The 21784-nt window shown below is 36.4% G+C and overlaps 4 protein-coding genes across 4 annotated transcripts; 2 read left to right on the top strand and 2 right to left on the bottom strand.

Moving 5' to 3' along the window:
* Window positions 1–1654: 1654 nt before the first annotated feature.
* LOC146169662 (uncharacterized) lies at window positions 1655–14558 on the bottom strand. The gene is made up of 19 exons (XM_083386798.1): window positions 14453–14558; window positions 13772–13905; window positions 13537–13593; window positions 13299–13442; window positions 13062–13138; window positions 12439–12580; window positions 11425–11496; window positions 10995–11107; window positions 9606–9748; window positions 8975–9123; window positions 7412–7607; window positions 6526–6668; window positions 5938–6016; window positions 5738–5841; window positions 4778–4930; window positions 3948–4136; window positions 3573–3649; window positions 2350–2479; window positions 1655–1723 (listed from the first exon to the last, which is right to left on the bottom strand). The coding sequence occupies exons 1-19, from the start codon at window positions 14556–14558 to the stop codon at window positions 1655–1657; spliced, it is 2277 nt and encodes a 758-aa protein (XP_083242924.1).
* A 154-nt stretch (window positions 14559–14712) lies between these two features.
* LOC146169661 (uncharacterized) lies at window positions 14713–17447 on the bottom strand. The gene is made up of 5 exons (XM_083388815.1): window positions 16989–17447; window positions 16690–16795; window positions 16300–16497; window positions 15295–15447; window positions 14713–15209 (listed from the first exon to the last, which is right to left on the bottom strand). Exons 1-5 carry the CDS (start codon window positions 17060–17062, stop codon window positions 15174–15176), a joined length of 567 nt encoding a protein of 188 aa, XP_083244941.1. The 5' UTR covers window positions 17063–17447; the 3' UTR covers window positions 14713–15173.
* Window positions 17448–17792: 345 nt separating this feature from the next.
* On the top strand, window positions 17793–18624 carry LOC146169660 (uncharacterized). Its single transcript, XM_083389306.1, has 3 exons — window positions 17793–18024; window positions 18286–18422; window positions 18486–18624. Exons 1-2 carry the CDS (start codon window positions 17867–17869, stop codon window positions 18416–18418), a joined length of 291 nt encoding a protein of 96 aa, XP_083245432.1. The 5' UTR covers window positions 17793–17866; the 3' UTR covers window positions 18419–18422; window positions 18486–18624.
* LOC146169659 (uncharacterized) lies at window positions 18490–20525 on the top strand. The gene is made up of 4 exons (XM_083389305.1): window positions 18490–18802; window positions 19039–19178; window positions 19281–19435; window positions 20217–20525. Exons 1-4 carry the CDS (start codon window positions 18598–18600, stop codon window positions 20458–20460), a joined length of 744 nt encoding a protein of 247 aa, XP_083245431.1. The 5' UTR covers window positions 18490–18597; the 3' UTR covers window positions 20461–20525.
* The last annotated feature ends 1259 nt before the right edge of the window (window positions 20526–21784 follow it).

The raw sequence follows: 21784 nt of genomic DNA, 5'->3' as shown, positions 1-21784 counted from the left end.
TCTTTACTAATTATCTGTCTTAAACGTCGATATTAGGGTTTGAAGGACCGACGGCTTTATGCTGATTGACGCCCGTTTTAGGCGGCGCCCCATTCCGCCGCTCTTGTAGTTTAACGCAACGTGACAGTGGTAGAACAACGTCTGTTCTGGCAATCGAAATTGTAGTCAAATAGTGATTTTTTTGGTTTAAGGGGTCGACCAATTCGAATGACGAGTTTCTACCCACACGTTGAGCGAAGCGCAAATTTCGCGTATACAATAACGTTCAGCTTTTTTAAGCTCATTTTTTTGGATTTGTGATATTGCAATGGAAAACACAACACGAACACTTCTTCTGTTAGCGAATAACCGTTGACGTACCATGCTCCCTTTAAAAGGGATATTTCTTCTCTGTACAACCAAATGGGTTACATACCCTTACAATTACATCCAAAAAGCCATTGTTTTGAATAAATGTGGCAATCTTGTAGATTAAACCCGGTATAGAAAAATCGAGAGTGCGACTGTATTTAAATAAATATATAATCCAATTCTGTATTTTAAGCTAAAAAACGTTTTAGATAAAACAGTGTTTGCTGATTGTATACTATGGCAAGCGTTTATAACGAAGTTCAAAAAGCGAATACAAACTAGAAAAATACAAATAAATATAATTTTCTGTACTGTAAATTAAAATCGTGGAAATTCCCACCAAAAAGGGCGGGCGCCCGAATACACCCTATATAATTTTCTATGCTTATAGTTATGAACATCGGGCAAATTGCGGGACAGTCAAATAAACAAGTCATGTAGGCATTTAAACAGTGGTTTTATTTGCTGATGGTCTAGAGTAGACTCTAGACCAGGGGTCGGCAACCTTTTTCTAGTCGCGGGCCAAAACCAAACCCAGAAAGGTCTTTGCGGGCCACACAAAATGATAACTAAGAATTGTTTGATTGAAATGTTAAAACAACTGTGAATCAGACGGGTCTCGGATATTTTTTGCACTTAAAAACGTATTTAATTACATTTACAGAGGCAGTAAAGTGTTGACGCAAAGCGTAAAAAAAAGAGTTTGTTTGGTTTAAAATTCGAGTTCGCACGTTGTCGTTCGTCATCCAAACTACTAGCGAAAAGTGTAACAAAAATCCTTTAAGGGAACGCGAGAACATCTAAAGTTAATCTAGCTCAGTGTTTGTTAATCGATTTAAGTCAAGGCGGCACCTGGCGAGCGAAGCAAGCGCGATTTTTTTGGGTATAGTGGTATTTCTTTCAATTTCTTGCAAGTTTTTATTACATTGCCGAAATGAAAAATAAAAAAAATGTTAAAAAATATACGTCCAATATTTTTTAATATGTTTTCCGTTTTTGCGCGACGCACTTGGCAGCCTTCCAACGGACAAGAATCGCTGATCTAGCTGAAAAGGCAGCATCAAAACGTAAACAAACCGGGCGTAGAATCAACATTCGCGCGTAGCGCGAAAATTTTTCGCAATTACGTGGTTAAAATGGACAAAAAGTTTGTGCAATAGACGTGTCTAATTTGTCAAAGGGGCGGCGGGCCGGATGAATTACATCGGCGGGCCGGGGGGCCGTAGGTTGCCGACCCCTGCTCTAGACTCTCGAGAGGTACACCAACCTGTTTTGATCACGTTTATAAGTAGGACGGAAGACGTTACAATTGCCATTGCCACGTGAGATGTAGTGTCGTTTGCGGATCGTCCATGTGCCCAGCGGACGCTTGCTAAACACAAGGTGGACAGGGTTGAGTACAACTATCAAGAAGCAGTAAGTTTCCTAATTTTCTATGAACACGAGTTGCAAAACAAAGTGCAACATTATTTGAAAATACGAAATCTCAGATTTGGCACGAGTATACAATTTCTTTAAATCGCCTGGGTCGAGGAATTATGCAAACTATAAGGCCATTATTAGCATACGCTCGAAAATGTTTAATACAAACTTGGCAAAATGTATTTTGTAGTACAGCAAAACAATTATTGCAACGGAACCAATGCGTTATTACTTTTACATTTTTAGGTTATTTCGCCAAAAGTCACTTTCTTATTAAACTCGACGTCATAATTTACATACAAATTGCGGTATACAGCACTGTTTCGACTAACTGGATAAAAAACACACGCCTTTAGTTCTCATCCAAAAAACACAAAAAAATAATTAAAAAAGAGCTTCCCTGCAAACTATACTTATTATCCAACGTTCCGTTTATCTTTATTAGTCGCCTTTTTTTCAGGGTGAATGATACCGACAAGGCTAAAGAAAAAAAAGACCCCTATAGATCCGATTCAATAAAAATAACAAAATTAAAATAACAAAATTAAATTAAACAACTATAAAAAGCGAACCCACCGCGGCAGGATGCTGAAATGCCGACTGGTCATCGTCGGTGTGGGCTGTGCTGGGTGGTTGGCAGTACTGGGGCTGCGATGGCAGTGTGAGTTCCACTTGGGATCCGTGTTCGTATGACGGCTGCAGACAACTGTGGAATACGTCGAATAGATTGGCTTGTTATGATTTACAGTAGTGTTTTCCATGCCGTTTGATTTTGCTGTCGCCGACTGCAGCGGCTCACATGGTTAAGGTTTCTCTGAAATTGAGAAAATTGCGGTGGCTCGTATTCATTGAATTCGAATTTATTGATGCGATGATTTCTCATTTGTGTTTGTTTACTTTATCCTTCCAAAAAGTTTACTGAAGAGAATTGGTTCGCCGAAGCTAAGCTGTGATGTTTATGCTTAGTATTTGGGTCGTCGTGCAAAAACATAGGCCATTATACGTTTATACCCGATGTCTCGGCCAACTTTTAAGTAAAACAATTACCTTTTCCCAAATGGCTGCACTGCCTTTGAGAACACAACGCCTTTTAGAGTGAATTATTTCTAAAAATCTTTCTAAATGGCCGTATTTGTCTAATTCTAAATAAAGAAATCAGGTGGCACTGTATAAAGACAAATTGTATTTGATTCTCGACAAGCTTTCGCACAACCGTGCTTCATCAGGTCAAAGTATAAATGAAAACAATTAAAATGCACGTAAAAGGCGATAAGGATGGTGACGTCTAACATATCCACAGGCACATGCTCGCAAAAGCGTGTTACTGACGCAAAAACAATTATACTACGAGGCCTGCGCTTCAAGGTACGATGGGTGTAGTACAGCCTGTTGTGCACGGTTGTGCGAAAGCTTGTCGAGAATCAAATACAATTGGTCTTTATACAGTGCCACCTGATTCCTCGATTTATTTCTAAAAATATTTCTAAAATACGTGAATAATTAATTTACGCAGATTGTGTGTGCAAGAAAAACGAAAAAATCAACGTTCTAGTTAGAGGTTGAAATTGGATCGAATGACATTTTATTTGTCCAATAATGCATTATGTATCAGCTCTAAATCGTTAGCAAAGGTATTATCAGCTTCGCCAGGTTGTATTTGTATAACAGTGGCAAAGGTTAAACTAAAAGCAAGTTTCTTTTGGCAAGGTCGCGACCTATTGTATGTGTTACATACAATTTTTATCCTTCGCTATAACGGATTGAACCTGGTAAACTAGGCATACGACTCTATAGCGCACCTTGTGGATGACTTGCTTCGGTCGAAGTCGACGCTAGCTTGCAGCAAATGATGTTTTCGTGGACGAAAGTAGGCTTTCTGGAAAATAAACGAGCTTAAGTATACAAGCAGACTGAAAACAGGTGTCTTGTTTGTAATTTCAGAATGTTCGAAAGTGTAGATATTTTTAATCAATTTTCTATATTATATAGTGTTAAAAGAATCGGTTATTCTGAGAAAAATAAAAAATAAACCAGTCAATGCCCTTATGCTCGAAAATACTTCACTAAGCACTTGAGTAGCGACAATATAGCTTCTTGAGTAACCACAATAGCTTTGTCAAAAAACACTGTAGGTTTTAGGTTGGGTCACTATTTCCGTTAGAGGTAAAACTTACGTTGCGATCGCGAGGGTGCAGATGGGTGAGCTGTTGCTGATGTGAATGCTGCTGAGGCTGATGTTGTGGCTGTGAAAGCTGTTGTGGTTGAGTATGATGTTGCTGGGGTTGTGGCGGCGGAAGCTGTTGGGCGGTTATATCGGCGTGGCCAGGTACACCGTACTCTTCGAGGACAACCGGTTGGCGTATCTGAGGGAAAAGTTGACAGGTAATCCTGCCGCTAAGCTAGACTGAGCGGTGAGCAAAAGACCACATGACTATAGAATGCCTTAAACCACACCAACATCTCGGCTTTCTATGGCGAAACCAACAGGACATATTTAGGGTTACATTCAGGTAAAAAAAATCGATTATGGCAAGTAATAATAATGCGTGCTGATTTAAATTAAACATAAAACGAATTGCGCTGCTAATTGTTGAAATATTCTAATATTATTACTGTTAACTTTGCGTAGTGTAAGTGTTTTATGACTTATTTAATTTGGTAAGCAGTCCATTACTTGCGGTCAAAGGTAAGAAAGCATACGGTTTCTCAACATTGTAGTTGTCCTTACTTCGTTAGTATTTACTTGTTAGTGTTTGGCAATGATGTTTAACTTACACTGATGTTCTTTTTGTTTAAATAACATTGTTTTGTACCTATTTATATTTATTCAAATTAAGATACATATCCACTTAAGTATAAGCGACTGTGTTGTTAATATATTCCTGTACACCGATAAAGACTTCAGTATCGGGTGGGATAGACAAGTTTTAACCACTCTTACGTGAAAGCTAAGTTAAGCAGAATACGTACACGAAGACATTGTATCATAAAGAACAACGCCCACCTGCTGAACAGCGCTTTCGCCGTGGTTATAGTTCACCATACATTGGCTCATGTTCGCAACCTGGCGAGTAACGGTCGCGCCCTGCTGCGCCACATAGTGGTGGTTTGGATCGTTAAAACACGCGAGGGCGCTGTTGCCGGCAATTTGGTCGATCTGTAAAAAAGAGAAAAACGATCTGTAAAAAAGAGAAAAAAAAGTTTGCTCCCTGTGGAGTTAAGTCTGATTCACTAGAAACCTGGCCTTTTTCCTATGGAATCCTTTAAACGTTTACTTTCGGCCTTGCGCTTATAACATTTACTTTCGGCCTTGCACAGTTTACAACTCGGGCCCTACCTTCGTGGCGGCACCTGCGTCAGAAAACTGGACTCAGACCACTACTGACTTTGCTCAGAAATTCCCGTTTTTTTCTTGACCAATGGGAAGAATAGAGCCACAAACCTTAGCTACTTTTTCTTAATAAAAGAAATAAACAAAAGTCCGACACCCGACACCCAAGTCCGGCTCCGACCCTACACTCTGTATTTCACCCATAACGTAACTAAAATAAGGTAATTATTCAGTAATTCACCAACAGGTGTGTCATATAATCCACCACCAATACATGTTTGGAAAATATTCATCCATAAGCTAGTCAGTATTCGCCTTAACAATTTACAGCTTGCAGCCTTACATGTTTCAAAAATTGCTACTGCGCACGTGCACGTCGGACTCGGGTATCGGCTAGTCTAACTGATAGAAATTATAACACAAAAAAGTTTGCTTTGTTGAATCCTAGTGTTCATTTTGAAGGAGAACATACTTTCCACATTTTTACGGTAAATCGTAAATATTGACATAAAAATCGATCGCATGTGCGCAATCGGACTGTAACACCGCCCAGGCATTAAATACAGAGCAAAAAACACACCACCTGCTATACTTAAACCGAGTAACATATTGCGCTGCGGGCGTCAAACTTACACTTGGCGCCAGAGCCGATGTGGAAGGGATATCGAACAAGGTCCTTTGCATCTCTACACAATGGCTCATGTCAGGCAACGTCGTGCCGGCCATGAGGTCAGTTCCTGTAACAAAAAGGACATGGTCAAAGTTAATACAGCCTAAAATTGGACCTGTTGCGTTTTAAGGTATTTTCTGTTGGCGCCGAAAGAGGAAATTACCTGGAAACCTTTGAACCTCGGGAGCGCTGTTTCGGGGAAGATCTGCGGTTTGTAGTTCGTTGCTGGGCGCAATATTTTCCTGAGGAATAAAATGTTGGTCTTAGTCACGTCAATTATGGGTTCACATCATCATACACTGGTGATCCTTGCAAGCTAAAGCTAAATTATTTTTTTTACTTAGGTTTAAAACGACGAAGATTTCCCAACTAATATTTGGAAAAATTCTTCATATTGGGAAAGATGGTTAAAACAACAGTTGTCCAACAAACAATATTAACAAAAAAACTTTCATATATTTTTTTTATCAAGCAAGACAATTTTTCTCAGTTATAAAACAAATAAAAAACATTGTTAACCAGTAAAAAAACCTGAGCGACCAAATACGCCCGAATCGCCCTATTGCAAAATTGGGTGACATTTTTTAAATATTTTTGTGATAAATATATGTAATTTTTTTATTTTTTTTTAATAGCCCTTAAACTCTACATGTGCACGCCAGGTGAAAGTCAACGCATGTGATATTGCAGCAACTTGAACAAGGCGAGAAGCGCAGCACAACAACGTAAAAGTCGCACCAACGTCACTTACACCGACAGCGTTCTTGACCGGTTTTGGCGGCTTACGTCCTGGATGCTTGACGGTGACGTGGTGCGCCATCTTGTTCCAGGTGGAGTACTGACATGCGCAGAACGGGCATTCCACCGGCTGCGTTTCGATTTCGCCAACTGCTCCTGGAAAGAAAGCAACGTGTGGTTAAGTGCATTGGACTTGCGAAGGCCGAATATTTAACGCTTCGTCGAAGAAACGTAGAGACGCTTTATCCTTTAAAGTTTCTAAATATATTTTCACTTCAAATGAATAGAAAGGATTTGATGACCTCGGGCATATATAAAATAGCGGAATATTGGAGACTTATTTTATTAATATTAAAAATCAGAATTTCACACAAACAACAAAAACGTGGTTCAAAGCCAAAAATTACTACGTTTAAACAAATCACAAAAGTAATTCGATGATAAAGAGAACAAAAATGAAGTGAAATTTCATTGGTAGGAGGCCCATAACTAACACTTTTCACAAACAGTTAAAATAAGTATCGGATCAGGTATCAATTTGTGTTCTCGGCCACGGTCTGTCATCCAAGTGATTATTTTCTACTTTAATGTGGATTATTTTGAAAAATTAAATAGTAACAATAAAGCCAAACAACTTTCTGAGCGCTAAAGTAATTTTTTGCTTATTATATGGAAAAAATATCTGTTTCTAAGTTTCTTTTTTTTTTAATTAACTTTGTTAAACGTGGAAATGGAGTCATTGGGCAACAGATCGGATCCGCAGTAGTTTTTACCTACAATTTTGGCAACGTTGTCGAAATAAAATAAGAAACAAAATGTCGGATATCCACTTACAACAGGCAAAGTCAGACGCACTAAAAGCTTTTAAAAATTAAGCAACAAATCACGTATAAACTTACTAATGGTGGGTGGCAATTCAGCCGACCCGACGACACCCTTCTTGGCCAGGCCCCTTAAGCCTGGCGGTAGGGCCATGCCGGGGTGGTGCTTTTTGACGTGGTGGGTGCGTTTGGTGACCGACGCATAGCACTTGCTGCAGTAGGGACAGACGAAGCTCAGCGCTCTTTTGGTGAGCGGAGCCGAAAGCTCTGGTATCTATCACGAGAGAACGCGGTTTAGGAAAATACACTTACAGGCAGTGTTGTAAAGCAGTCATTTCAAAATGAAGTCCCAGTCAAGTCATTTTTACAAATAGCATAGGTTCAAGTCAATAGTTACGCATGTCAAGAAACTTTCTAAAATGGTAAGCAAATTCCATTCTGACCAAAAACATTCTAGAAATACGAAGTTAAGATTTATTACATTTTATAATTGGTTCGGTTAACTCAATTTTAATAAAAAGTATTCAATTTAGGCACGTTAACATGTGTCAAGTCATTTGTGCAAATTACCTGAGTGTAAGTCAATTCAGTCGTCTGAATGACTTAAGTCAAGTCAAGTAAGTATACCCAAAAGACTTAAGTCGAGTCAAGTCATTTGAAAACAGAGACTTAAGTCTCAACAACACTGCACAATGCACATAGATGGGTGCCGCATGGACTGGGCGATAGAGCAATGTGATTTAACCAAGCGGTATGTACTTTTTGATCTAGCTAGCAGGTTAACAATTTACAATGCAGGAATGTAGTTTTAAAACGTACTGGGCGGTATAGTATATTTAACAAGCGGTCTGTACTTTTAAACGAACTAGCAGTTAAATTCACTTATCAATTTTCTTGGGTTGGTTGTAATTCTTACTAAAAGTAGGTGGTAGGGTAAACCATCGGGTAAAACATTTCCCGTTTATTTAAATTAAAATAAAGTAGTAGAGTAAACTTTATCGAAGCAATTACCAATATTTTTTTGTATTTCTTTTAGCGAAAAGTTAACCTTATACTCAAACTAGGGATGTCCGACAATATCGGATCGGAGCCGATACCCCACTCGTCCGATACTAGGGTTATACCGTTGCTAATCAGATAACAAATTATTAAAGAAATTTAAGCCCAGATTTGCGACCCAACTTAACTATTCTACATTTAAGGTACAGTAATCCCAAAATAGTATAGTTTAACATCTGGAGGTAACTAAACTTATTAACAACAAGGCAAATTTGGGCTAAAAATGCTGTAAAGAAAAACTCGGAACATTTGGGTATTTTTATACTCGGTTTACCATAGATATGACGTCATTTGCTATCGCATCGCGCTAGTTTTTGTCCACAATTTTTGGTATCAGTATCGGAATAAAATGCAAAGCATAGGACAACACAAACCCAAAAGTGACTCAAATCTTTTACTAAACAATCAGTTTAAATATCTTAAATCACTGTTTTGGAAAATGCTGGTAAGTATATCGTTTTTTTTGTTTGTTCTATATTTGCCAATTTCACTAAAATACAAGACTACAAAAAGTCCCGTGCTTTACAAAGCGATCCTGTAACGTGTAACCCGTGTCTATTGAGCTATCCGTCTGCAATTTACCGAATCGAAAGTGACGCCCGGGTGTTTCTTGAGCAGGTGGTTGACCAGCATTCCACGACGCCTAAAGGCAGCACTGCAATGTCGGCATTTGTAGGCGAGTTCTTCCCTGTTGGTAGTCGTGATGTTCTTTATTATTGGTTTGTCAACTACTAAAGCAAGAAAATAGCATTGGAAAAAGGCAAATAACATATACTTACTGGAACATTGATATACACAATGCGTATTATATGTGATCAAGCCCTTCTGAAGTCGTACTAACCGAAGGCATCAGGTGTAAAATTCACCTCATGCGGAATTTAAACTTGACTTAACAAAAATAAATTCTTACTGAAATCCCCACATTTTACTGCAAGAATCGTTGCTGGATAACGAGTTATTTAATAAGTAAGTAATTTATAATATAAATATGTATGTATGTATGTGATTAAATACAGTAGAAAACAGAGCTAGAGTTGGTTCATGACTTGCTTCGCAGCTGAGCCAACATTGATCAGTGAGAAGATGTACGGTCGCTGCATAATTTAAGTCACAAGTGTAAATCTCACTTCAAAGTGAATCCTTTCATTGCTCTTTAAAATGATTTATGTAAGCCTTCCCCATGGAAGAAAACGGTAATTTATTTGGGACAAACCCGTCTCGCTTCTTTTCCCTGAGTGCATCCTCTTTAAGTGCTCCTTAAGCTTGTCCTTGCGTTTAAATCGCTTCCCGCAAGCTTGACAGAGAAAGCTGCTCACCTCCGAGTGAACTACGCAGTGGATCTTGAGGCTGTAGCGCCTGCGGAAAAATATCACAAATACGGCAATGTTGAACTAATAAACCAGTGAGACAAGTTTGGCTGAACATGAACACTCAAGCGTATGTAGTGGGCATGGTAAAGAACCCCGAAAGAGTCGCACAATGAACAACTCAAGAATCATGAGGAAACATTATCATAAAGTAATATAAAACCTGTAGCAACTCATGTAACAAGATTAATGGAAATGCAGAGAACCTACTGTAAAGGTCGTAAATTTTTAACAACAAAAAAACAATGTAGAAATAAAAAAAACGTGATCATTAGGGCGAATATTTTTTGACATGTCAAAAAAAGTCAAAATTTTGTCAAAATTTACACTTTAGGTCAAAATTTTTTCAAGTCAAAATCTACTAAAAAGGAACATAAATCGTTTACAAATTCAAAAACGTATAGTCAGCTTTTTGAAATTGTCGTTCAACATTTTATCATAACAATTTAGTTTTTAATTACGTCTAACGAAATGTTAACCGTATTAAATCTTCATTAGAGCAATATTACAGTGCACGCGAGCCGGCAGAATTAACCACTCAGGTCTAGTTTATCGCATTAGGTTATGCTTTATATAGTTGTGTAGTCCTGATTTGTCCAATGGTTTTGAACAGTATTTCATTTTTTTTCACTTGTGATTTGCAATTAGCCTATTTCTTATTTGGATAACATACTCGGTCGTAATTGGAAATTTTCTGCAATTATTTTTACCTTGTATTTCAATTGTTTGCACAACATTTTTCTAAAATAACCAGCGTCATGTTTTTCTTTGGCATTTTTATCGCTGTTTATCTTTCTGAAATGACAAAAACCTCAATTAAGCATTTTTATGAATTTTGCATTTAAACCTGAAAAAATAACTTATTTGAGTTCGACAAACATCAAACTAATGCGGTTGACGAGGCTAAGACACTAATGCAGTACTTCATACAACAATATGATGTTTAAATCAATGTATTTCTAATAGGTCAAAATTTTGTCAAAAAAATAAATTTCAAGGTCAAAATGTGTCAAAATTTCAATTTTTTTGGTCAAAAAATATTCGCCCTAGTGATCATTAATCGTATATTGAAATATATTTATCCTTAGGCCAAGGCATCTCTATACATGGGCCCCCAGTGTTATCAACCTTATCAGGATCTGGGCATGTAGTGGCTTGGCAGAACACCAAAAAATGTATAAAAGGGGGTTAAGTCCGACGAACCGAGAAAAACGATCAGCACACGAACAGTTTACCTTTTAAACGACCTTCCGCAAGTTGGACAGGTGTGAGCGGTTGCGGGACTGGTGGTTCCCCTTGCATCTCGCGTCAGGTCGCTTTGCGAGGGTAAAGCCTTGCTGTTTGAAGACTGTAAAGCAAAGTTGCCATTCTATGTATATTGCAGAGCTACTCAACTGGCGGACCGCGGTCCGAATGCGGACCTTTTCGGTGCCTTGTCTGTCTTTTTATAGTAACGGACATTACAGAATTCTCAGTTGAAGCGAATGACATATGTAAATTATACCGTATTACAATTTGCATGACTGTAAATTATTCCATGGGAGTTATAACGGACCTAGGCAAATTTTTAACTTTTGTAACCAGACCCTTGTTAAACAATAGTTGAGTATAGCCCTGATGTATGGTATACGCAACATTTACAGTATGTTTTTTATAGATTAGTACCTTGGCGTTGTTGGGTTTTGCGATCGTGGATACGTCGGTGGCTGCGGCTTGCTGGGAGCTTGCTGCCTGTTCCTGTTTGGGACAGAAATAGTGATGTCCGATATTTCATATTTTATTTCGATAACCGATATTTTTGGGAAAAGAGTATCGCGATCCGATCCAATAGCATATCACATCCTTTCAATGCCCATACAAATAATATATATTAAATTGAAACGTTCTAAGTTATGTTTTCTAAGGCTATTTGGCCAAAGTTTGCTTGAACGTTAAGAGGTTTAATTACCATTATTTGTTAACCTACTATTGTTGATAAGTTTACATTTTTAGGTGGAAATCGTTGCTTTCAGCGGAAAATCATGGCTAAAATACTTATATTAATTTAGTATCGGAACGGCACCGATAAGTATCGGATCGGCACCGATACCACCCTAGAATCAGAGTACCGATATCATCACGTCATCGCGTATCGGCTCCGACGCGATATACATTCCCAGACAAAATATACAATTTAGTAATACGAACGGCAAAATGCAACGGATTGATATTCAGTGAGGTCTTCTAACCAACATCGCCTTGATATTTTTGTTTTGATTTTTACTAATTTGTCATAAAACAGATAAATTGGGATGATTCATTTATGATATGTGAAATAATGTCGTTTGCGTGCCAGTGACGCCTTTACTCGTCAATAAGCTAAACCTCAGTTGCACAGCGAAACTCTGGGGCTGAAAATGTACGATGTCTGTGCTGCCAGCAGACATAAAAACATCTATGTATGGTCGTCAGCTAGTCGCCATCATAGGAAATGAGAAGTGGAAATTGATATTTAAAGTTCGTTTTATCTAAATTATTACGATTGATATATATTGGTGGTATGGTTTTGGAGTTAAACAACGTTTGATAAAGTTGTAAATAAGAGAACAAAAATTAAAGCACTCCCGGCCCAGCAGGAAATAATCAAGCAGTGCAGCCACGAAACATGAAAATTACAAATAAAGAGTTCTCTGGACATACATTGACGAGCTTGATGTTGGCACGGCGCCATCCACGTTTCTTGGGCGGGACACTGCGAACCTCGGGTCCGTTCCCTTCCTCCTCGATATCGAAGTAAGCGTGGAACTTGACCGACTTCAGCTTACGCTGGCGCCTGCTTCGGCTGCTCGAATGAATCAACACGATCTACGTTACTGTGAGTTTGCGCGACGCGCGTTTATCTGTTAGAACAGTGGCTTTCAACCTTTGTACTGATATAATTGCGGTTAATGAAGACTAAAGCTAAACATTAAAGTAAAGCTAAAGAATCGAGTTACTTAATGTACGTGTAAAATTTCGCAAACAAACAGTTAAGTTAGTGCCCAAATCCAATTTTCGCTTGACACAAACTGGGTCCGGCGAGTATTAACTGTAATCGCACTGTCCCAGACAAATACAGATCAGAAAACCATATAAATATATATTTGAGTTTTGCTAGTCGACAATTTAAAAAAAATATGTTGGTTTAGCGGGTTGAGCAGAACCAGGAGGTCGTTTAGTTAGTTTAACGCGCAATAAGTTCTTTACAATATTTTCAACCACTAAAAAAATCAACATCAAAAGTCATCATGTGACGACAAATTATAGAATATAAAACAAATTACCTGTCATTCGAAGGTTGGCGTTGTGCGGGTAGAATGGCTTTATTATTGAAACGAGCATAGTCTGCCGAATACCACACCTAAAAATGATTTATTTTCAGTATGCTATTCCTTTGTTGACAATATGCTTCTAACACAGTACATGATCATCCAATACAGTTTAATTCTACACTTGTTAAATCCGGTCGGCTAAATAAAAAAAGATTATAAAAAAAAAGATCATTAATATATTAAACTTACTTTCAACTCTTGCCTTGGCTCAATTTTTTTCGTGGTTACAAAAAATACTTTTCCATCCCTGGAGATGGATGTTAAGCTTTGCTCCTCTAAAACAGTGGCAGGGTTAACCAGTGACATCCAGTTGCACACATTTTCATCTGCCGTCTATAAAAAGGTATATGTACTTAAAGTGTAACGGAAATAAAAACGAAGATAAAAAAATATAAAAAACACTGTAAATAACATATTTATTACTTACGTTATAATATAATTCTTGTGCAGCAGATTTGTCAGCAACAGTACTATCATTCAAAGGCTAAAAAAGAATAAGGTTGAAAAATTGGTCAGTTTGGAAGTTGAAGTAAATGTACATAAAATAAAATTTCCATAATAAATAGTGCTATTTGTGCAAAGTTACAAACAATCATATATCCAATATTCAACAAAATGTTTTTTTGTAAAAAATCTGTAGTGTCATTATGCAATTTGCACACCTTAAATTTCATCAGAAACTTAGATTTCTTTGCTTGGTCTACAATTGCCAAAGGTGCATCGAGAGGTCCAAACTGGGTGCGACTTTGTATTGTGCACTTGGACAAAATGCATGGCTTTCCATCTGCACATTTACCTGTAAAAACACCAAAGTGATAACTAGGGATGTCCGACACCTGACATTTTAATCTGATACCAAAAAAAAACACAAAAAATTACTACCCAGAAAACTATGACCTCATTACTATGCCCAACCAAACAAAAAGGATAAAATTAAAAGTTTAAAGATAATTTTTCCCAGGTTATTAGGTTAAAAATTCACTTTAGCGTGAATAACTTTTAATACCCTCAGTTCTGAACCTACTATAGGTGACAAATCATGGATAAATCATGCACATTAAATTAGTTTGAAATCAGCACTTAATCAACCCTAGTATCAGGCGAGTACCAATTCTACCACTTGGCAAGTTGTATCGGCTCTGATCCGATATTTTCAGACATACCCTATGTTAACCATTAACATTTTTGATTACGGATGATAGCTGTGGGGCTTCAACTCAGAGCAGTAGATAAAAAATATACACCAAAAATACAATTTATTAAAGCCATTTTTTGATGTTTTAATGCAAATATAGTAGGTGTATGGCTTGTATGTATTGTAGGTATTAAGTAGTGTATCTTACCTATAGCAAGCAGACTTGGAAGTGTTGACCTGGCCTTGGACTTAATCGGTTTATCTGGGACACATACAAGTGGAGGTTCATTGCTCTCATATCCAATGTCTGCCATGCTTAAAGTAGTTGGTGACACAACTCAAGAGGGAAAGAATTCCGCAAATCTTCTCCATGAAACAAACCGAAGGCTTGACTGTTATACAGCTAAGCATAGAGCACAGGGATCACATATTACATAAGTTGCTAGAAAATTTCTAAAAATTAAAAAAAAAATGAAAACAGAAAGTTAGGAAATCGATAAAGTAAATTTAGTACTTGCAATTCAACAGGAAAAGGCAGTCGTAACACAATAATACATTTTCTAAATGAAATTATTTAGTAAAACATTTAATATGTGCTTAAAACGAAAATTTAAACATGCTACAATAGCAAATAGCTCATTGGAATATTCATTTACTAAAATGTAATGCACTACTCCAATTTTAAAATTCACCAAACTATAATGCACATAAAATGGTTCTTACACAATTCAATTTGGCAAACATTTAATTATACAGTATAATTTAGATGTATGGAAAAACATGAAATAAAAAAGGTAAAATTGAGAGCATTACAAAACAAACAAGGTCCACATAGAACAAACAAAAACACTATGGAACAGCAAGAGCCTTAATGTTTTTAACATCCAATGTGGATGGTGCCATTGTAAATCAGTCTTGACACTGCTAATTCAAGAAAAGTGTATTTGAGAATCAAGACCTGAGGCCTGCAAGAAAAGAAGGCATATTTAAATACTCTTGAAATAAAACAAAACGCCACAAAATAACTGACATTATAAAAAGGCAAAATACCTGAGCTGAAAACTCAGTGACCAAATTTGCGGGTTCAGTTGTAACAAGCATATCTGCAAAATTGTTTTGGGAGAAATGGTCCACCAGATCTGCATCACTTAACCCTTGTTGTGGATCCTGATACAGCTCAGTGCCTTTTTCTGCTTTCAGTGTCTGATATATAATACAACAGATTTTGAGTACAAAGCTGTTTTAATCATTATGCCCAGAAAAGTAACAAAGATAATAAGAGATAGGTGAATATGATTAGCTATTAAATTTATTTTGGAAATTTGAAATTATATTTGATATATATTTGTTATACTTAAGAAAAAAAGTTTAAATATTTTACAACAACATAATTTTTTAACATATTGTGACAAACCAGTTTTAAATTGTGACAAGAAATAAGAATATATAACAAATGTAGTCTTCTTATTTTAGCTGCTACTACTTAACAATGTACACAGAATAGTTAGCTAAGTTAAGTACAAGAAACAATTAAATGACTAGGCTGGCATAGGCTGGCATAGGCTAACACAACTAGGACTAATTTAATGTATAAACTGGTTCACTCATCACTGTGTTAATATTTAAATACTTGAATACCTGAGTGGCTTTTACAATATCTATAGCTGCACTGTCAACTGATCTTTTGTTCTGTACCATTCCATGATAAGAAAACTGCAAACAAGTAAGTTCTGGAGATTGTATAAATGCTGGGTTCATTCGACTTATTCATCAATTTTTTTCCATAGATAATAAACACTTTATGTCAGTCATAGTTTCTTGTTCTTCTGTATTTATGCTTTTATCACCCATAAAAATTAACAGATCGTGTGAAAGCATATGGAGTTGGCTTTTCAATGTGCTACAAGCTTGCAGAATAATTACAAAATGGAAATAGTAAATCACACTTAACTCTCACAATGTAGCCTCAAGGTTACTGTAAATAACTGTGCAAAAAAATTACTGGAAAAACTGTCGCCTAACATTTAAACACATTCCACAAATGTAAGTACTCACATCTCTGTACTTTTGCAAATAAATCTTCAATGGTTCAATGTAGGGATCAAAACCGAGTGTTGCCATAGCAAACAACACGTCTTCGCCATTAATGGTCTTTCGTTTTTCTTGTGCACAACGCTCAGAAGCCTCTGAGGTGATAAAACTTATAAACTCTGACACACATTCTTGGACACATTCTTTGGCATCTTTGGCAATCTGAAACCCAAAGGTTGGAAAATAATAATATTGATAAAAAACAGGATGCATCAAGAGAGCTTGTACAATATTTGCATAAGGAAATATTTTAACACAAAACAACTATTTTTTTCTAACCATTAATAGAATATAAAGAATTGTGCATAAAACGTGATAAATTATTATATATCATGTTCAATGGAGACCACACACCTTTCCATTTTGTGGAACAGCACTTTTCATTATTCTTGCGACATTTGCAATTGGAAGATATATGTCTTGCTCTCTAAAAGGCCCTTTATTTTGTTCAGGGTATATTCTGATAAAAAACAATAGTATTTTGATAAATCACATAAAGATAATCCAAATAATTGACTTAATAAATCTCACACCTTATAACAGAGCAATTTGCTTTCATGTGCATTGATGTTATGCTAATCAGTATTTGAATTAAAGCATACATCAACAAAAAAAATATGTTCCTTCTTGTTTAAAAAAGTCATTATTTATACCTTTGTTCTGATGATTCCTCTTCTTCTTTCTCATCGTTAACTAAGAAGTTAGTTGGAAACGCTGATTCCTCCATTGCATTTAATTAGGTTGCTCCTTTTAACAAGTACACACTTCGGCGCTGGTCTAGAATCTTACCACAGAATTTAAACAATTATTAAATCAATGCACATTATTCGGGTCAGGGTGCTGGTTAGTGCTTGGGTATGGGTGGGTCAAACCAGGCTGCGGAGTCAAACGCTAATTCACACCCTAACTCGAATAATGTGGGTTCTGGTAGGATTCTAGACTAGCATCCACACTTATATAAAACTATCATAGCAAGCCAGTTGGCACTTGGCACCTATTATTTTATTGAGCAATGTGACCAGTGCGATATAGACGTTAGATTTCCAAATGTGCAGACTGAAGTTGGGTTAAACTTTCGCACATATCAATGTAACGTATTATCTCAAAGGAGTTAATGAAATTCATGTTATTGTTCAACTATTGTCATTTTACATTGTATCAATTGGAGTCAAGAACAAATTACTATCATTAAACATGTGCAGTCAACCTTAAAACGTTGCTTACTCATGCGATTAACCCCTCTGAAAAATCATAAAAATTTGCCGAACAAATAAATAAAACAATAAATTCAAGCGTTACTGAACAAATTTAGAAAAATTAATTATTTAAAAATAATAAATGCGTTACAAAAAATAATAGAGTCCATAAATGGGTAGTAGATTAAGTAAAATTGTATTGGGCCTGTTAGCAACTATGATTAATCAACATTACGCATGGACAAACAAAATCTAAGCTTGGATTGCAAGGTAAATAACAATAGCAAAAGTTTAATATAAACCGTTCTTTGCTGTTGTCAACCTTATGAAATTGCATGGAAAGCGTTGAAAAAAAGTGGCAGTTTTCTGTGTCGATACCGTTTTCTTGTCCAAGACACGCGAGCATAGCTAAAAGTTCCCTTGAAGTGGACAAGGAACCGCGAAAAGGAGAAATTGAAAGAACTTTTAAACTTGACGGAAATCGTTTGCTCGTGTACGTCATATTTTTCAATAGTTTTTTTAGTATTATTCCACTCACATTTACAGTTGGCGTTTAACTCTGCATCCAATCAATTTTTAAGAACAAAGTTGCAGCAATTTATTGGCAAGACAGCTCTAACTCACAACCAAACTTATAGCATATAATATGTTTTTTTTTGCCGGATATCTTATCTATCATCATAATTAATATATATTGTGAATTAATAAAACTTTCTTATAGTCCTAACAGTAACCTAGTTTATATCTCTTCTAGGGACTGGAAGGCAACCGAAGCAAGATTGTTGAGAGTGTCGGTCAATTCCTTATTTGAGTTACTTTTGCTTGTGATTGATACTGTTAATCAATTTGATCCAAGTAACACACAATGTCTATCAGAATTGGCCTAAAAAGGTAGCATAGTATGTTTGTATGTCATTTAAAAAAAAGTTGCCTAATATTTGGTTTAATTTTCAGATGTTTAACTGTGGCAGCAGATCAGCACTTTACTTTATCAACCCGAAAATTCTGTTGTGCTGCCAAGTTCAACCAACATCATTTCTCAAGTTTGTCCATATCTAATAGGAAAATGTTCCAGCCAAAATGTGCCACTCACAGAAAAAAACATTTTGTATTACAATATTTTAATCCGAATGCTGCACAGTTCCATACAAACACAGCTTTTTTCAATGATGATACCGCAGTATCAGAGAGCTCCACAAATAATATTAAGCAACGAATTACCTTGAGTAACATGGATACTCATAATGCTGAACAATTTCAAACATCAAAGGGTATATATTAAATATTAATCACTTATAGTTAAAATATGTTTTATTATTACAAACAATGTTTAAACCCAACCAATTTAGATTTGTTTCTGGCCTGATGTTAAAACCATCTGTAGCAAAAATTTAAAGATGCTACTAAAAGTTTATTTAAAATATACATGATTTTCAATGTGCACTGAATCAATAGCAAGTTTCTAATTATTTATATAATAAATAGTATTGTAAACTAATATTTTTAGGAGTGTTTACTATTGATGAGTTACATGAGCATTTAAATGATGTTCGTGGTGAAGATATTTTTGTCCTACATTTATCCAAGTCACTTTTGTATGCCGATTACTTTGTTGTTGTAACTGCCACATCTCCAAGACACCTTATGGTTGGTTATGCTGTGAAAACATGTTCAAATTTGCTTACTATTGCATACCATAAAATATTTGACTATATGTATTTATTTTGCTTTAATTTTTTTTACACTTAGCAAATGGCTGAAACTACCAACCAGCTTTACAAACAACGAAAAGCGGAGTCAGACCCTTTTGTGGTTATTGAAGGGAAGAGAGACTGTGACAACTGGATGTGCATTGATTTTGGAAACATCGTTGTACACTTTATGCTTGAAGAAATTCGAAACAAGTAAGAACAAATATTTTCCTAATTTATTTTTATTTTAAGTGAAAAGTTTGTGAACCTTGAAGAAAGGCTTTCAAGCTGGTTGTGTAAGTTGCACCTAAAAGCATGTAGCTTGTGGAAAGCCTTGAGATCTCTAATAAACAAACAAACATTGAAAATGTAATCAAAACATACGTGATCTGGTAATTACATTTGTAGTGTCCTATGGTCATTATGGAAAGAACCCAGATCTATGAAGACCTTTTAATTTAATATTTGAAAACTGTTGCTTGAAAAGGAATATCTCTTTTGGTAACTACATATTTATATACATATTTTTTTAGAATAATGTCATTACAAAGTCACTGTGCCACAAAAGACCCAAGTGGTTTTTAAAATGGCGAAAAAACGATCTTCGTGTTGTACTGACTAGCAAAAAGTTTGACATTAATACGTTAGCACTTCTATTACATCTATGTTAAAGACGCGTAATAACAACGTCTGTACGCGAAATGTAGTGCTGAGAACAATTCATTAAAAAAAATAAGTCCCAAGTCAATTTCCAGTCAAGTCCTTGTCATAAAAATCAAATGTTAAATTATGAAAATTAATGAACTCGCCCGATTTAGCGATAACACAACTAAAAACTAACAAAACACAAAAACATAAAATGGACCAAATTAGGTAACTCGTTTTATAAAAATATTAAGTCATTTAAAATCAGTTACTTAAGTGCACTTAAGTCAAGTCATTAAGCTTTGAAAATAGTATTCCAATTATAATTGTATTTCTTTTAACCCCTCAGGTACCAGCTCGAGAAGCTCTGGCTGCTCGGACCGCGATTTGACGACCAGTTCAACGTGGCTCCAGAGGAGAGCGACCCGCTCAAGCTTCTCGAACTGCACAGCCTCGACCTGGTCGCAAATAAAATGGGCCACGTTTCAGTAATGGAAGGCGAACCACTGATCGATCCCTGGGACACCTCCTATCAACAATCCAAGGCCGAATCGGCTAAAAAAGACCCGGACGAGGACGCGTTTGTCGTTTAACCTTTCTATTGAAATAAAACTTTTGACGTTAGGGCAGCGTTTTTAATTGAAGAATAAAAAAACTCGCGTGGATTTCAATTAAGTTTTTAGTTCTGGTTTAAAAATGAAAAAAAAGTTTAGGTACTGCATGTGGCTCGCAAAGTAAGATAGACGATCGGACTCAAGCCATTTTACCGAAATTAGAACAACATCTATGTCGCAATTAAACACAGTTCGGAATAGGACGAAAATCTAACTAATATTCGGAAAACCCGTCGAAATCGATACTTCGCATTGGCACGTCAAACTTGGGTAGTCTTACTCGATTCCAGCAAAACAAACCCGTCCTCGCAGTCCTGGCCAAAACATCGCCGGTCATACTAGGGCAGTGATTCCCAGCCTTTTTCAGTTGGTGACCCACTTTAAATGTAAGTATTTTTGTGCCACTCACTATGAGATATGACGAAATTGTTTAGCAATAATTTTGAAAGGCATCTTTTTTTAATTAAAGCTTATTTCGCAGAATTTAGAACTTGTGCCGAGGTTTGTTTCAAACAATCTTTAGACGATTTTAGTCAGGGAGTCGAACCTTTTGACTTTTCCGGTTCAGGTTCGGTTCGGGTTCAAGGATTTTTTCGGAATTAGTTTCAGTTCCGGTTTTGGTTCGGAGTAATTTAAAAGTTCCGGTACAGCTCCGGTTCGAACATCGTTATTTGAAAACCGGTTCATAAAGTTCCGGTTCAGATACAATATAATTTGCGTTAAATCTCAAAATGTGGGCCGATAAATCTAGAAAATAATCTTTGAATTGTAAGTCATTTAATCTAAGTTCCGTGACTTATTAAAAAAACAGCAACTCAACATTGAAATATCTAAAAAATAAAAAATGAACGATTTTTTTATTCAATATTCATATTTTTTTCTTAAAATTTCGAACATCGCGTAACTTGTCTCTGTAAAGTTGTGACGTCATGCTGGAGCTAACCGCATTTGTTTACAGGTTCGGGTTCGGTTAAGGTTCAGGTACTTTCAAATTATTCGGTTCAGTTCCGGTTCGGCTCCTTAAAATCTTATAAAAACCGGTTCAGGTTCGGTTACGGTTCGGAAAAAAAATGACCCAAAACCGGTTCATAAAGTTCCGGTTCGGTTCTGGTTCGACTCCCTGATTTTAGTTCACATTCTGACTTAGATATTGCGGCGTATTTTGCTTTATTATGTCGTCGGTCTTAAAGCTATGGTATTATATAGCAGTGTTGTAAACAAGTCATTTCAAACTCAAGTCATTTGTAAAATAGGTACCTTAAGTCGGGCGCGGATCTAGGATTTCAGTTTGGGGAGGGCCATG

Source organism: Ascidiella aspersa, chromosome 1 (assembly GCF_963924565.1).
Source record: "Ascidiella aspersa chromosome 1, kaAscAspe10.2, whole genome shotgun sequence".
NCBI lineage: Eukaryota > Metazoa > Chordata > Ascidiacea > Phlebobranchia > Ascidiidae > Ascidiella > Ascidiella aspersa.
This window is presented reverse-complemented; position numbering and strand designations above follow the sequence as displayed.

Bases quoted from the DNA above. Each gene is read 5' to 3' on its own strand.
- LOC146169659 (XM_083389305.1), top strand. From the start codon at position 18,598: ATGTTCCAGCCAAAATGTGCCACTCACAGAAAAAAACATTTTGTATTA. The intron at 18,803-19,038 runs GTATATATTAAA...TAATATTTTTAG, and splicing joins ACAATTTCAAACATCAAAGG to GAGTGTTTACTATTGATGAG. The intron at 19,179-19,280 runs GTTGGTTATGCT...TTTTACACTTAG, and splicing joins CATCTCCAAGACACCTTATG to CAAATGGCTGAAACTACCAA.
- LOC146169662 (XM_083386798.1), bottom strand. From the start codon at position 14,558: ATGGCAGACATTGGATATGAGAGCAATGAACCTCCACTTGTATGTGTC. The intron at 11,108-11,424 runs GTACTAATCTAT...TTTGCTTTACAG, and splicing joins CAAAACCCAACAACGCCAAG to TCTTCAAACAGCAAGGCTTT. The intron at 9,124-9,605 runs GTTTGTCCCAAA...TTCTTGCTTTAG, and splicing joins AGGGAAAAGAAGCGAGACGG to TAGTTGACAAACCAATAATA.
- LOC146169661 (XM_083388815.1), bottom strand. From the start codon at position 17,062: ATGGAGGAATCAGCGTTTCCAACTAACTTCTTAGTTAACGATGAGAAA. The intron at 16,498-16,689 runs GTGTGTGGTCTC...TTTGGGTTTCAG, and splicing joins CTGTTCCACAAAATGGAAAG to ATTGCCAAAGATGCCAAAGA. The intron at 15,210-15,294 runs GTATTTTGCCTT...CTTTTCTTGCAG, and splicing joins TCACTGAGTTTTCAGCTCAG to GCCTCAGGTCTTGATTCTCA.
- LOC146169660 (XM_083389306.1), top strand. From the start codon at position 17,867: ATGGAAAGCGTTGAAAAAAAGTGGCAGTTTTCTGTGTCGATACCGTTT. The intron at 18,025-18,285 runs GTACGTCATATT...TATCTCTTCTAG, and splicing joins GACGGAAATCGTTTGCTCGT to GGACTGGAAGGCAACCGAAG.